The sequence below is a fragment of the Anabrus simplex genome, chromosome 10, assembly GCF_040414725.1.
Source record: "Anabrus simplex isolate iqAnaSimp1 chromosome 10, ASM4041472v1, whole genome shotgun sequence".
Lineage (NCBI taxonomy): Eukaryota > Metazoa > Arthropoda > Insecta > Orthoptera > Tettigoniidae > Anabrus > Anabrus simplex.
Window position 1 is genome coordinate 33,365,539 of NC_090274.1, and position 15,810 is coordinate 33,381,348.

The 15,810-nt window shown below is 40.3% G+C and overlaps 1 protein-coding gene across 2 annotated transcripts in view; it reads right to left on the reverse strand.

Moving 5' to 3' along the window:
- Nucleotides 1-11,161: 11,161 nt before the first annotated feature.
- Nucleotides 11,162-15,810, reverse strand: part of LOC136882161 (uncharacterized) — a 106,892-nt gene continuing 102,243 nt past the window's right edge. For both annotated transcript variants that reach the window (XM_067154713.2, XM_067154714.2), the window contains exon 6: nucleotides 11,162-11,724. In XM_067154713.2, the coding sequence (XP_067010814.2) occupies nucleotides 11,485-11,724 (240 nt within the window). In that variant the 3' untranslated portion in view covers nucleotides 11,162-11,484. The remainder of the gene's footprint in view (nucleotides 11,725-15,810) is intronic.

Below are 15,810 nucleotides of genomic sequence, written 5' to 3' on the forward strand. Positions count from 1 at the left end.
CACCTAGTCTTTTATTAAATCATTTCAAAGACGTTGGAAATTTCTCGAAGATCTCCCTTCCCTTGGTAAATTGGGCCAATCACTAATTCCTCTTCCTTTATATATATTTCATCATCTGCAGTTTCCAGCTGTTGGCTGGGTCTGCTTATATATATCGTATTTATGCGAATAATCCTACACTCTAACTTTAGCAAGGCTCATTTTGAAAAAAAATAAATGCTAGCATTGATGCAAATAAAACCCGCATCCAAATTTTTTTAAAAACGATGCGGGGATTATTTGCGTAAATACGGTATTTGGTTTTTGCAATTTGCTTTATGTTGCACCGATATAGACAGTTCTTATGGCAACAATGGGATAGGAAAGTGCTAGGAATGGGAAGGAAGCAACAGTGGCCTTGATTAAAGCCTGGTGTGAAAATGGGAAACCACAGAAAATCATTTTCAGGATTGCCAATGGTGGGGTTCAAACCCACTATTTCCTGGATGCAAGCTGATAGCTACATGACCCAAACTGCGCAGCCACTTACTCGGTTATAAACAAATATTTGCTCCAATTTACCCTCTTGAATTTATATCTTCGTTTTATGATCCTTCCTACTTTAAAACAATCTATTCAAGCTTATTCATCTACTGAAGTCATTCAACACCATCTCTCCACTGACAGCTTGGAAAAAAATAAAGCTGGCTGAATTTCGAAACAGTCTGACCAGATTCCTGATTGACTCTTTGCGACTGACAAAACATAATGGATGAGAAACATCTGGAAAAGTAAGATTTCACATGTACTCTCTGTTTATTATGTAAGAAAAATATAGTATCATCATTAAGACTAATACTTGGATAATAATAATGCTGAAAATAAAAAAAATATTTAACTATTACTTACCTGAAAATAGTGTACCGAAATATAAAACTTACCATACTTGATTTCCTATGTTTAACTTACCGACAGGAAGTTCTCTCTTGTGATCTAGTCTGAAACCACACTGGTTTTGATCCAAATTACTCAACACCATTGACCATCCTCTCTTTCTTTTAAATGCCTGCAAATACCATATTTTTATTATTAGTATTATTGTAACATCCCTTTAATTGCTGTAGTATTTAAGAGTCTCCAATGTGGCAGTATTTTGTCACATAGTAGTTCTTTAACGAGTCGCAAGCCAATGACTGGGCCTATTATTCTGTCATCGGTAACTGCTCACCAAACTCCTGTTTTCTGATCGTAAAGAGGTTCCTCGTGGAACAGATTACGTTTCTGGGCACTCGTGTGTGGGCTGGCAACCATGAGATCCCTAGCTGTCTTTAGTATTGTTAGCATTGATGCTTTCATGGCCTATACTTATAGACATGTAATACGTAAAAATCCTAACAGTTTCCAACAAGGACACTGGCTATCAATTAAGTAATACATGGTTGCCAACCATTAAGGATTTATGTAGGTCCTTTCTATATTGTTATTTAATTTCGGTGTCTTTCAAATTTGTATGTTCGTCATCACCAGTTGGTTCATTCGAAGCTGTGTTCTGTGTTAAGGTCATACTTTCATAACGTGTGCCCCCCCTCTCTTACACCGTCTCACATCATTATCATCCTCTGGTTTTCTCCACATACATTCTTTCTGTTCTTCAGCTCTGTTCTAATCTATCCTGGTGTCTTTTCTTGATTTTATTTCATTTTGTTAGTTTGTATTCATTTCTTCTACCACATTTGTTCCTGATTTGCCTGATGTCCTCTTTGACACACACACACGCACGCACAGTGTGATAGAACATCTTAATTGGAGCTTAATGTGTCGTCAGCTACCGCTTGGAACGCTGTACCAGCATACAGCGAACCATGTGGTGATGAATGAGCGTAACACTACAGCTCCAACCAGTGGCGTATCCTGGAATCTCCACTGAGGCATGCAACTAGTAACCATGCAGTTAACACAATGTATTAAGTAAATTTCAATTCTACTCACCCTAATTACATGTAGGTGAACTCAGGCCAAACAGTTTTACTGTAAGTTTCTGGATTGAACGTGCGTACATAATTCTTGTTTCTGTTTTTAAATTTACGAGGGACCGCCTCTGTGGTGTAGTAGTTAGTGTAATTAGCTGCCACCCCCGGAGGCCCGGGTTCGCTTCCCGGCTCTGCCACGAAATTTGAAAAGTGGTACGAGGGCGGGATCGAGGTCCACTCAGCCTCGGGAGGTCAACTGAGTAAATGTGGGTTCGATTCCCACCTCAGCCATCCTCGAAGTGTTTTTCCGTGGTTTCCCACTTCTCCTCCAGGCAAATGCCGGGATGGTACCTAACTTCAGGCCACGGCCGCTTCCTTCCCTCTTCCTTGTTTATCCCTTCCAATCTTCCTATCCCCCGCAAGGCCCCTGTTCAGCATAGCAGGTGATGCAGCCTGGGTGAGGTACTGGTCATCCTCCCCAGTTGTATCCCCCGACCCAGAGTCTGAAGCTCCAGGACACTGCCCTTGAGGCGGTAGAGGTGGGATCCCTTTTCATCAAACGAACGGCCAGTAATTGGCTTTTCAAATTGATTTACAATTATATCCGTTTTAGACTCATCCATCGTCAATACCGCATGTGCCCAAAATATAATAAAACACCGAAAACGACGAATAGCACAGGAACAGCACACACAGAATGAACTCACTAATCAGTTAGCCACAACTCAAGCACGGGATGTAAGTCACCCCAGTAGCATTGGTCAGTTTCGTCACGTTGGGTTCTCGCTGGGGGGGTTATCTGTGTCTCCCGTTCGCTGTAAACATGCCGATTTTCTCCAAGTTGCTAACAGATGGCAGAGGGTAGCACGGGTATGGGGTGACAAATTCTGACCAAGTTTCAATTGCAGCGACATCGTTCGGAGGGTTTCAGAACTACGTCTGCCACTGAATGCAATTTTAAGATTGAATGCCTTACATCCTTAATAATAATAATAATAATGTTATTTGTTTTACGTCCCACTAACTACTTTTTAAGGTCTTCAGAGACGCCGAGGTGCCGGAATTTAGTCCCGCAGGAGTTCTTTAACGTGCCAGTAAATCTACCGACACGGGGCTGTCGTATTTGAGCACCTTCAAATACCACCGGACTGAGCCAGGATCGAACCTGCCAAGTTGGGGTTAGAAGGCCAGCGCCTTAACCGTCTGAGCCACTCAGCCCGGCGCCTTACATCCTAAACTCCTCCATTTGCTGTCTCTTTCTTCCGAGAGTGGAGTAGACGGCGAGACTACACCAGCACCACACGTAGTCAACCAACGGAACTAGTACAGTTGCGCGGACCTTTTGAACTTCTGAGAGATGAAATCGTTAATATTTGACTTGAAACAACCTTAAATCGTACATCAGACAGTTCTTTGTGTTATCATAACGCATGCAATGAATGCCTTGCATTCAAGGAGAATACGCCCCTGGCTCCAACAGTAAGGTATTCTTAAATTCAAACCCTCATTATTGTACAAGACTACCTCATAAACAGTCAGGATTTTCTTCTGAACATGCAGAGCATAGTTGTCATGAAACGTAAAGAAGACATGACATAACCCCAAAAGCCCATATCATGTCTATATGTGTTTAGTATTGTTTCTACTTACCTATGCCAGCCTCTTTGTTTTCAACTTTCCTATTCACCACCTTTGGTCAACCCTTGAACTCTTCCTCCCTGAAGGCTTTACGTTTGCGAGGCCTAGAGAGTCTTTCTTTGCCACATCCTTAATGGATGTTTCTTTTCTTTTGCAGATTCCTTCATTCTTAGAATGGTCACTTTCCTTTGTGAGTGATTAGTTATCTAGTTGCACTTCCCTTAAAACTATAAGAGTCACCTTTCTACTAAATGCTTTTAGACTGTGACAGGAGCGAGAGATAAAACTCAGATTTCCTTAAATCACATTAATTTGGGTAATCCCAGCATTTGTCTGGTGTGAAAAATGGGGAAAGCATGGAAAACCATCTTCAAGCCTGCCAATAGTGGGGTTTGAACCCACCATCTCCCAAATGCAAGCTCACAGCTACGCAACTTATACTATGCAGCCAGCTCGCTCATTCACTCTGTTTACATCGGGCATCAAGTTGCATCAAACTGACAATATGCGTTGTATTACTGTATTTTTTTTATTTGTTCATTTTTCCTTTTGGCAACCTCCAAATGAAGAACATTTTCAATAACAACAAGTACAGTCTTAAGGTTAATTTCACAGAAGAATGGAAAAACAAGTTGAAGCTGAGTTGGGAGATCAGATTGGCTTCGGCTTCAGGACAAATGTAGGAACACATGAAGCAATTCTGACTTTACGTCTGATCTTAGAGGTTTGAATTAAGAAAGACAAGCCTGCGTACATGGCATTTGTAGATCTAGAAAAGGCATTTGCTAATGTTGATTGGACCAAGCTATTTGAGATTCTGAAGGTGATCAGGATCAGAAAGCAAGAAAGAAGAATATCTACTAGTTGTACAAAAATCAGTCTTCAGTGATAAGAATCGAAGGCTATGAAAAAGAAGCAGCAATCCAGAAAGGAGTGAGACAAGACTGCAGATTTTTCCCTCTCCTTTTCATTGTTTACACAGAACAGGCTGTAAAGGCAATCAAAGAGGAATTTGGTAAAGGCATCACAATCCATGGAAAGGGAATCAAAACTCTTGAGATTTGCCGATGATATTGTTATTTTATCCGAGGCTGCAGAAGATCTGGAGAAATTGCTGAATGATATGGACAGAGTCTAGGGGAAGGAGTACAAGATGAAAATTAATAAGTTCAAAATTAAAGCAATGGACCGCAGTCGAATGAAGTCAAGTGATGCAGAAAATATTAGATTAGGAAATTAAGTCTTAAAGGAAGTAGATGAATATTGTTAAGATGGCAGAAGTAAAATGCAGGCAGGGAAGACCTTTCTTAAGAAAAGACATTCAAACATTGAAGACTTTCATCTGGAGCATGGCATCGTATGGAAGTGAAACATAAGACGATAGGTAGCTCAGAAACAGTGGCGTATGCTGCGATCAAGACGTGGGCAACCACTAACTTAGATTACTCCTTTTCGATAGTTGGTTTAGTGAATGTCAAGCCTCAAGTGTTTCAAGCCACCGGAGTACTGTAGCTTGCTGCGCTGTCAATGCTGTTTCAAAACTTACTGCCCTGGCCTCTGCCAATACTCAACACCTGATCAGTGGAAATGGTAGCTTCGGGTTTAACAAATTAAAGTCCTTCTTTATGGATAAATGGGTAGAATGTTTGCATTTGGTCCGATGGCCCTGGTTCAATTCTCGGAATCAACCTCCTAGTACTCTTAATTCCCCTCGCTTCGGAACTGGGTGTTTATGACATCTTCATTGAGTCATCACCAAGCCTTTCCAGAGGCTATGCACCACATTATTATTGTTGTTATTATTATCAAATGAATATGTGGAATTTTACAACGTTACAAGTGGTCCTACGCGTCGTTCACAGGTTTATTAACTTTCTTGGTAGATCAGTGGTGGTGTCCGACCCATGATCATGGGTTCGATTCCAAACAACAAAAGAGAATACTAAACCTGAAATATTACATTTCATTTTAGTAGATCTCCAGTATGTATGAAGGAAAATTGTATCACTCCTACAACAGCAGACATTGCAGTGTCTTCCTACAAGGATGTAAAAGTACACGGGAGTGAAATACTAGCACTCTGTTATCTATTTAATTAAGTCAGAAGTATGAGGTTAAAAAGTATATGTGATAAGGAACACATGTTTGCTCTCTCTCCCTGGTTAGCAGTGGCGATCTGACGGACCGAAGCTTTGCATACCTATCCCCTCGGTCCCCTCACCTATCTGATATACAACAGCAAGCCGCTCGAGGTGAGTCGAGGGGAGAGGAATGTATCGCCAGTACTGCAATGTTGGTCTCCGATGCCTTGCACTCAGAATTACAAGCGACGTTTTTTCTCAATGCTTTCAAGTTTTGTAAATGGAACAATGTGTCAGGTGCTTACATTACAATGTGCTTTAAGATTTCCATTGTCTCATTTGATGTTTGGGCTTCGCCGATAGCCTTGGTAGCCCTCAGTATACGCAACTGCTCAGAAAGAAAGAGAATAGGATCACGAATGAAGAGATACTGAATAGAATTGGTGAGAGGAGAACTATGTTTGACCATAAGAAGAGACAGAATGACAGAACATGTGTAAGACACGTAGGACTTGTTCAGTTGGTTTTTGAGGGAAGTGTGGGCAGTAAGAACGGCAGGGGTAGACCACGGTATGAATATGTCAAACAGATTAGAGAAGATGTAGGATGTAGGAGTTATGTAGAAATGAAAAGATTAGCACAAGATAGGGTAGCATGCGACACTGCATCAAACTAGTCTATGGACAGATGACCCAAACACAACAAGGCTAATTTACACAGGGGAAGATGCACAGAAAGCTGTGTGGCGTTCCATTGCTCTTGTTGGACTCAGATTGGACTGGGTTGACAAGCCTCTTGAAAGAGGTGAAAGCTGTAAGTTTTGGCTACATAAATATGAAGAAATTTGAGTGCAATGTTTCTTGGAACGAAGCACTGCGCTGTGTTCTTATGTTTCAGCAGGTAATTGCCTAGTTATTTACTTAGTCACCATGCCGCACATTCCACAAAGTCTCACACTGCTAAGAAGTTAATAAATTTGTTTGAATTCTATTTGATAGTTTTTGCAAGAATAACACATTCTGTACGGATCACACACTGGGTGCATGATGCTACTTTATAAGCATGTGCGGATCGTGCGCCTTGCGTGTCATGGGATGGGTCCTAGAATACGTGAATTACAGGTTTTCTGCATGGTAAGAAAGACTCTCCTTATCATCCTGCACATCGTGCAAGTCCAATTTAGTAGCAAGTTCATCCATAGCCAGATTTGCGCATGTGTGTTCTGTTTCCCACGTATTTCCTCTCTGCAGATTTTGTCATATGCCATCAATCTTTTCGGGATCTTTGAGCAGCACGGCAACTTCCATGTGAGGTACGACACTATATTTTCTGTTTATTATTACTTCAAGAGAATTACGAGTGATCCCCTTTGGAAATAAATTCCACTACCATACTGCAATAATTCAGTGAAAGGACTGAACTTGTAACTATCATTTATTCTTGCATCATATTTATGAGTAACATGAAAGAACTGAGCCTGAGTCTTGATACATAAGCTATCATTTTATTTATATTTTGTTCAGATGGCCGACAATGCAGTTCCTTCAACATCACGAAGTCCACCCAACAAATGGCACGCTTTGACAGAAGAGGTAACGCCTCGGCAGTTCACAATTTTGCAATGATAAAGACATTGTGACTAAAATTGTATAATAGAGAAGTGTAAATATGAATATATTTATGTTTGAAATTATACTTATGCAAATGTTTGTTATCCACGGTAAATAATGCAGAGTAATCTACTCACACGCCTGGCACGTAAACCGCCCGATGACCAGTGCTACCTTTCGATTTCAACGACAGCACACATCACGTACCAGGCATGCGAGTGGGGTAACTCCACGAGTTTGATATAACTTGTCGTACCAATGTTCAAAAATTCAAAAGATTACAACTTTTAAAGAGTTCCACAGATATATCTTGCTGAGGTTGGTGGGTATGTCATGCTCTACAAATACGGAGCGAATGTGTTAAGCCTTAAAAAAACGAGTTGACGTCAAGTGAGGTGAAGGGTAAGTAAGAGTTCTTTTTTTTTTTTTTTTTTTTTTTTGCTACTTGCTTTACGTCGCACCGACACAGATAGGTCTTATGGCGACGATGGGACAGGGAAGGGCTAGGAGTGGGAAGGAAGCGGCCGTGGCCTTAATTAAGGTACAGCCCCAGCATTTGCCTGGTGTGAAAATGGGAAACCACGGAAAACCATTTTCAGGGCTGCCGACAGTGGGGTTCGAACCTACTATCTCCTGAATACTGGACACTGGTCGCACTTAAGCGACTGCAGCTATCGAGCTTGGTAAAGAGTTCTTTTACACGGAGACAGACGTTAGTCACGTGACAGAAAAGAGGACACAAAAGTAGACAGCTCGTCAATTTCCTAATCCCTTGAAAGAAAGTACACCATTGACTGTTCTCCCCTTTTTACATGGGGAAGCTTGGGAACAACTTGTCACTTGAATCCTCAGAACATTCTCTATGTGCATAAATTAGTCTTTAGACTTTCGATTTTCATAATTCTTGCAGGAACACATAATAGGAGGTTTCAAATGATGTGTATACAAAGAGTACAAGTATGAGATATTTATTGTCACTATTAATATACAAGTCTTGTTGCTGGACTAGATTAGGTTATCGTATTTGTTGGACTAAGTCCATGGTTGACATCCACTGGGGTTACACGATCTGTTTGCATCGAGTTTGGCCCCTATCCTTCAACACATTACCAGTCTACCTTATTTAATGTTTAACAGTGCTAAGATAGTGCAAGATAGACTTTGCCTCTAACAAGGGATGTTTTCTGTGAGAGCCAGAAATTCTAAGCCTGGAAAAGGGAAGAGAAGTAGTCTCACGATAGTTCGAGTCTTCCGCAAGCTTCCCGAAATGATCCAGCTATCGTGCTATGCTCTAGACAGCTTTTACAGAACTACTAGTTGGGCATATTACACACAATAAACACCAGAGGGAAAACACTTTATATACTCAGAATGATGTTAATGACGTCTCACATGCGTGAGATATGGCTGGACGATCTTTCTCTGTCAGATATCACAGTCTGATCTATACGTATTATAAAATAAAGTTACTGTTTGGCATCCATGTTTGTGTGGGTTGACCTCGAAAATCACTGAATGGATTCTGATGTGATGTTAAACGTACATTATGGAACCTTTAGACATTTGTAATTGTAACAAAATTGTTAGTTAATCCATATGGACACATATTTTGGGGGTGCAAAGTGATTACATAATCTCCTGAAATAAAAACTGATCCTTGAATCAATTTCAAATGAATCAGTTCATTTTCTTCGACACATATTGTTGATAGTACAAATGGATCAAAAAAGGAAAAAGAAATGAACAAACTGCAGATTCTCAAAGAGGTCAAAAATTGATAAGTTAACCCTGATGGACACAAATTCTTCAGGTGCATAGTGAGAACATAAAGCCCCAAGGCTGAAACTGAAGTGAAATAAAATAACTAATGGAAGATTCTCAGATGTCTTAAACAGACCAGTAAAGCTTGTTGGGTGCAGATCTATGAGAGTACAAACTGATCATATAATCTAAAGAAATTAACACCTCACAGAAATGCAGGGTTTTTCAAAAATACATGGCAAAATTGCAAGGCTGGATACTTCATATGTAATGCGGATAAAAAGATAAACATAGGTCCAGAAATTCATAATTTCTGAAAGACTATTAAACTCTCCGTCAAGGGAAGTACATCATACACGATGGCAACCTTTTGTCTATGTGAACATCAATGCTCATCATACTCGTCACTGGATAGGCAGAAATGGGCTAATCGCTTAGCCTCCACACTCACCTGATCTTTGGACTTTTTGGGGTGTGGGTACTGAAAGTCGTTGATGTAGACGGCTGCTGTGGAAATCAAGCAACACTTCATGCAAGAACTGTGCAGGCTTGACACATGATACGTAAAACACCAGCCATTTTTGAGCGTGTTTATAACGCAAAGGGACGATGGGCAGAAACCTGTAATATGGCACTTTTTTATTGGTAATCAACAGAGTGCATCATTACAGGAAATTCAAACTAAATTCTAGCAAATAACATTCCAGTTTACAATACTTGAGAGTCGGATATTTCAGTAATTAATTATGAATTTCCTGACCCATATTTATATATCCTTTTGACGTGAATGCGTCTTGTAAATTGGAATGCCTTTTTGAATCGTTGAGTGAGATGAAAATGGGGAAGAATGTGATACTAAACAGGGAACAGTACAGTCAAGTTGCATAGATACATACTGTAGATCAAGTGTTTACACATCCGCCAATAAGAACGGTTCTTGAAAAGTCAAGACGACGAACTGACACACTTCAAGTGTTCGGTTCCGGGCAGCCAGTCTGCGCTGAGAGTATTTCGAGAAACATGTGTTAACCAATTTAAGCGAAATAAAATTCATTTTGTGTAGAATATAGTGAGTGAACTGCACAAAATACTTTCAAAGAGTAATAACACCATTACTCTATAACGAATGTGGGATAAAATTACAAAAATATAGTTTAAAGGAATGAAAATGTCGCAGTATATGGCAAAGTTTTACAATACCTCATTACCTCATTGAAAGAGTAGCATTCACTAGCCATGAATACGGTCTTGACATTAATATAAAGAAAACCAAAGTTATGGTCATAAGTAAAAACGTTATCCCTGCATGTCATCTAGTAATTGACCATAAACCTGTTGAATGAGTCCGGAAATACACTTATCTCGGCACCATCATTAAGGATCAATGGGATAATTCGGCTGAAGTGAAGTCCTGCATTGAAAAAGCAAGGACTGTGTTAAAAAAATGGGAAAACTGTTTAAAAGTCGTGACTTAACACTAGTTACAAAAATGAGACTCCTTCGCTGCTATGTATTTTCTGTTCTCTATTACGGTCTTGAAACATGGACTTTAACAAAGTCGCTCAGTAAAATATTACAGGCCTTTGAGATGTGGCTATAAAGAAGGATGTTAAGTGTGTCATGGACAGATCATGTCACACATGCAGAGATTCTTCGAAGAATGAGAAGAGATAAGGAAGTACAGACCACTGTAAAAATGAGAAAGCTACAATACCTCGGTCACATCATAAGAAACAGAAGCAGGTACCATCTGCTGCAAGAAATCCTACAAGGAAAGATACCTGGAAAGAAAGGTGTTGGCAGGATACAAATCTCCTGGCTAAAAAACCTCAGAGACTGGACTCTCAAGACATTGGCAGAGTTACTCCAGGCAGCTCACAAAAGAGAAGACACAGCCAAGATGGTTGCCGACATCCGGAACGGATAGGGACCAGAAGAAGAAGATATGGCAAATTTATACAAGTGGAATTTCAGGAAACGGTAGTTAGAAGAAGGAGTAGCTTGTGGCAATTCCAGAAAGGTGCTCCTTACCAGTACCAAACAGAACAGCGGAACAGGATCTACAGGGAGAGGGTGTAGTTGTTATGTTCACTTGGCGACTTTAAAAAAAAATGTTTAGGAATAGCATTATAGTATAGAACTACTGTATTTTTTTCATGTATTGTAATAAATACATATTAAAACTGAAACAAAAGTGATATTGAAATAATAAACAATTGATTGAAATTACTATCTTCATTTGAACTGTCTCTGTTCACAAGACGTATTTACATTAAAAACTTGCAGCTGAGTCCTGACACAGTTCACCCATTTTTTTGTCTCCTTTGCATACGAGGAATCCATCCCTGAAATTTTGCCATGTTCTTGAAACACCCTGGACAGAAATAAAGGGAGATTCCTAAATCCAGATCGACGTAGATACTTCGGGTACACAGACAACATGTTTCAGTATCTGTACAATGGATGACGCTCCTGAACTAGCCGGTACGTGCAGTTGTCAGCCTTCTTCTCCAGCTGGCGGATCATTTCCACCAACTCGTCGTCTCCGTGTTGGACCAAGGCTTCTTCCACCACCTCGGTCAATTTCTTGTGAGTGAGATACTCCCTCCATGCGGACATCAACTGTGGCATCTTGTACAGCAGCACCTCGTCTTTGGCACGTTCCTCAATGTCTCGCATCGAGCACTGCAACAAACCATCATACCATCTCATCAAATACAGACTGAATGCTCAGAAGCAGAGACAGCCAAAATAGGACATTCCATATTCTCAACACTGACCACTCGCGCTATTCCAAAAGAAGATTTTCTGATTTGCAGTGAGTAAAATTCATTTCATGCACACAAAAAATCATCATCATCATCAATTTTCCTCATCCAGCTCCCTCTGGGTTGGCATGTTCAGTGTTCTTCCCAGAAATTTTTGTCAGTCAGGTGCCAGGGATCAGTAGCCAGGCGGGGAATACTACATAAAAATGAATATGATAAAATTTCAATTTATTCCCCTTAGGGCATTAACAATATCGGATAGGTAAACATTACCTGCTAAACTGAACTATTTTAGTGTTATCACGAACAAGACATAACAGAGTATTTTGAATTTCTAGTGTTCTACAGCTTGTTCATAATCATGTAACGCTGGGGCTCACCATTCGGTTGCTGTGTACTGCCATACCGGTTTGTGATGTCCTGCGGAATCGAGTGCTCGCATGCGATTCCATGCCCATCCAGACACTGCTCGTGTAGGTCACTACGTGATAGTCTAGCTAAACATTTAAACTCCAATATAATGGTTGCAATTATGCTGACAATAATGAAGGTTTTACAGTATTTATATTTTAAGTTGGAGTACCCAGTGACTCAAATATGTATTAATATTATGTAACTAGCACATATGTAGGTTATGTTAGCTGGGTGGCCGTATAAACGGCATGGCCCACTAAAAAAGGTCCTAGGGAGAACACTGATGTTTATGGAAATTTTCCATCTTCCTCTATCCAACCACCATTCTTCCTCCTTAACTGTGTTCCAATCCAAATTTCTTCTAATTATACTGTTCTTGATCGTTTTCAACCAACTTAGTCTGGGTGTTGGAACAAACATGAACAAACCATTCCACAAGCCAGAAGAATTAATCAAACGCGATTAAAATCTCCGACGTGGCCGGGAATCACACCCAGGACCCTCTGAATCGAAGGCCTCAACGCTGACCATTCGAGCAAGGAGTCAGACTATCATAATAATTTAAGGTTTTTAAGGCATAACCTAGCTATGGTCAAAAGAAGCATGAGGCAAATGAAAGTAAAGGAGGAGGAAAAAGAGAGCGCTGAATTAAAAGTATACGATTTCCCAAATGCAAAATTTCCTACAATAAGAGGGTTATTATTTTTAATGAAATGTTCACAAACTATTTGAGTACATTATTACAGTTTTAATCTTTGATTAAAATGGATAACTGGTTTATTTCTTTCTTTTTTTTTTTTTTTTTTGACATCTGATAATGTAGTATCTCTCTCAAAAAAGGCCACATACAAGGTCTCTCATATGAAGCCAGACCGAATGCACGGTGTTTGTACTCTATTGCAGTTGCCTCAGGCGATTTTATATCGTGTGCATGTATACAATCTTATATGAAATCATACCTTATAAAAGATGCTGGAAGTGACGTCCTTCCTGGGTTATACAGGTAACCACATTCTGGCTGACGTGAGTGAGTTCTGCCAGTGTAATGTTTCTGATTTCATTCGTAATGTTTTCTTTCAGTTCTTCCAATGTGCGAGGATTTGTTCGACACTCTTTTTCCTTCAGTTTACCCCACAAGTAAAAATCACACACCGTTAGATCTGGAGAACGAGGTGGAAACAGACCAGCACGGATCGCTCTGTCTGCAAACACTTCCGAGACTGTCAGAAGGGAATCTTCTGCTGTATGAGCAGGGGCTGAATCTTGTTGAAACCACCCACGTGATTTTTCTTCTTTCGTTAACTGATGGAAGAACGGCATCAAAATGTCATCTTGGTACCTCTCTGCATTTACTGTCGTAAAAAAAAAAAAAAAAAACACTTATCAATTTGCACTAACAGCACACCAAACTAGTGTTGGCTACTGAATGCATGATTCGAAGCAGTGTATCGATTCATTCAAGTGTCCGAGTGAATCGATTCACAGGAACGGCGAGCTCACGGCACACGATTCAGCTTACTCCCAGCGGACAGTGCTGAGTGGCGCACTCACTGGACGTTGACATCATGGCACATTGAAAGAATCGTGAACGAGCGTGGCTCAGTGAGACACAAGATACACATGGCTCCTTATCGGCACACTGGACAGTGGACACTGGCGGAGAGCCGGGCTTCCTCTGAAGCAGTACACTGAAAGAATCGTATGCTATAATGGACTCTCGAGCTCAGCTCATTTGAAAATAATACCCACTTGCATTCACTGTCCTCTTCTTACAGGGAGGTTTAAATAATAGATGGATTTATTTTCAGTGTTAAAAAGGTAGTCAAAACATAATTCTAAAGTAGCTATTAAGTAGGTAGGCTATTAGGTTATACTACTCGTATTAGTTTAATGAATCTTAGTATTATAACTTAGTGGACATTTGACAATTAATTAAACTCGACTCTAGCCTGCCCTATGACTATGAGTCATGCTCATGACCACTCAAAAGTACCTGTTTTATATTGGGAAGAATGGCTCAATATTGTCTCAGTTCGTATGTCACATCATTGCACAAGGCTTCAATAATATGTGGACAGTAAGTGAGCCGACTGATGCAATAACTTAACCAACAGTATGTTGAATCAGAAAACCAGCGGGCTACTGTACATCTCGGGTAGCCTATACAAAATATGACGATTTAAAAAAATGGTGGGTTCGAATCCCACCGTCGGCAGCTGTTAAGATGGTTTTCCGTAGTTCCCCCATTTTTACACCAGGAAATCCTGGGACTGTACCTTAATTAAGGATGGGTGCTACCTTCCTAATCCAGGACCCTTCCTATCCTGCATCACCAGAAACCTTCGATGTATTAGTGAGACTAGCATTTTTTTTTCTAAGAAAGGAGTTCATAGTATGAAGACCAGATGACAGCAGCGAACAATGAATGCTGTTGCTGCTGTCTTACCATTACATACTACACAGATGCAGTAGGAGCGGTGACTCTAATGTGCCGCGAATTGGATCACTGTATCGATTCAGTTACGTGAACGGAATCAAATTAATCGAATGTCCCATCACTACGCCAAACACCAATCTTCCTATCATAATGAGGGACTTCATAAACACCATTAAGATTTTCTGCACACCAACAGCAAGAGTTATGACTGTTCACATGACCATTAAGATGAAACCAGGCTTCATCCGAAAAGAACACAAGCTGTGGGTCAAATAAACGATCATTCAATGCTACAGGACACCACTCACAATATCTTATCTCACTCTCATGGCTGGATCCACAGGTTTTAAACAATGGACCCATGTAAACCTGTACAGTTTGATGTGTAACAGCTTTGTAGCTCTGTGTGCAGAAGAAACCAAAACCTCTACTTGTTGTGCTAATTTTGTGAGCGATTTATTCGGTGACCGTTCAAGACTCGCACCAATGTCATCTAGCTTTTCCTCTGTTAGAACTATCCGTGTGCATGCAAGTTTTTTTTTTTTTTTTTTTTTTTTAATAGATCACTGAGCCAGTAGTTTCAAATTTATTTACTCGTGCTCGTGAAGGTGGCACTTCACCAGGAAATTGCTGAACAAATGCATCGCGTACCCATCGAGCAGACTCGCACTTAAAATAACTTTTACATATGAAAATACTCTGTTGGAATGATGTCTCACCATGTTAAGAGATGAGATTCAGACTGGCAACTCATGCTTGCAAGGTCAAGAACTATGCACGCGCCTTCCATACTGCAGCTGCCGCAGCGCAGAGTACAAACACCGTTAGTTCGGTCTGGGTTTATATGAGAGACCTTGTATGTGGCCTTTTCTGAGCGAGATACGACATTATCAGATGTAGTTCACGTGTATGTATGTCAAACGTAGACAGTCCCTTTAAATTAGTTTTGTTTGTTGGGACCTATCATGAATATACAGAATTGAAATCATTTCAAAAATCTCACATTCATTGGCCGGGATTCAAACCACGATCACTTCAGTGAGAAGCCAGTGTTTACAGTATATCATCCCATTCCACCAATACAATTTTGCATACAACACTACCCATGCATGATGATGGTATAATAATTTTCAAAGTTTTACAAAGAATAGC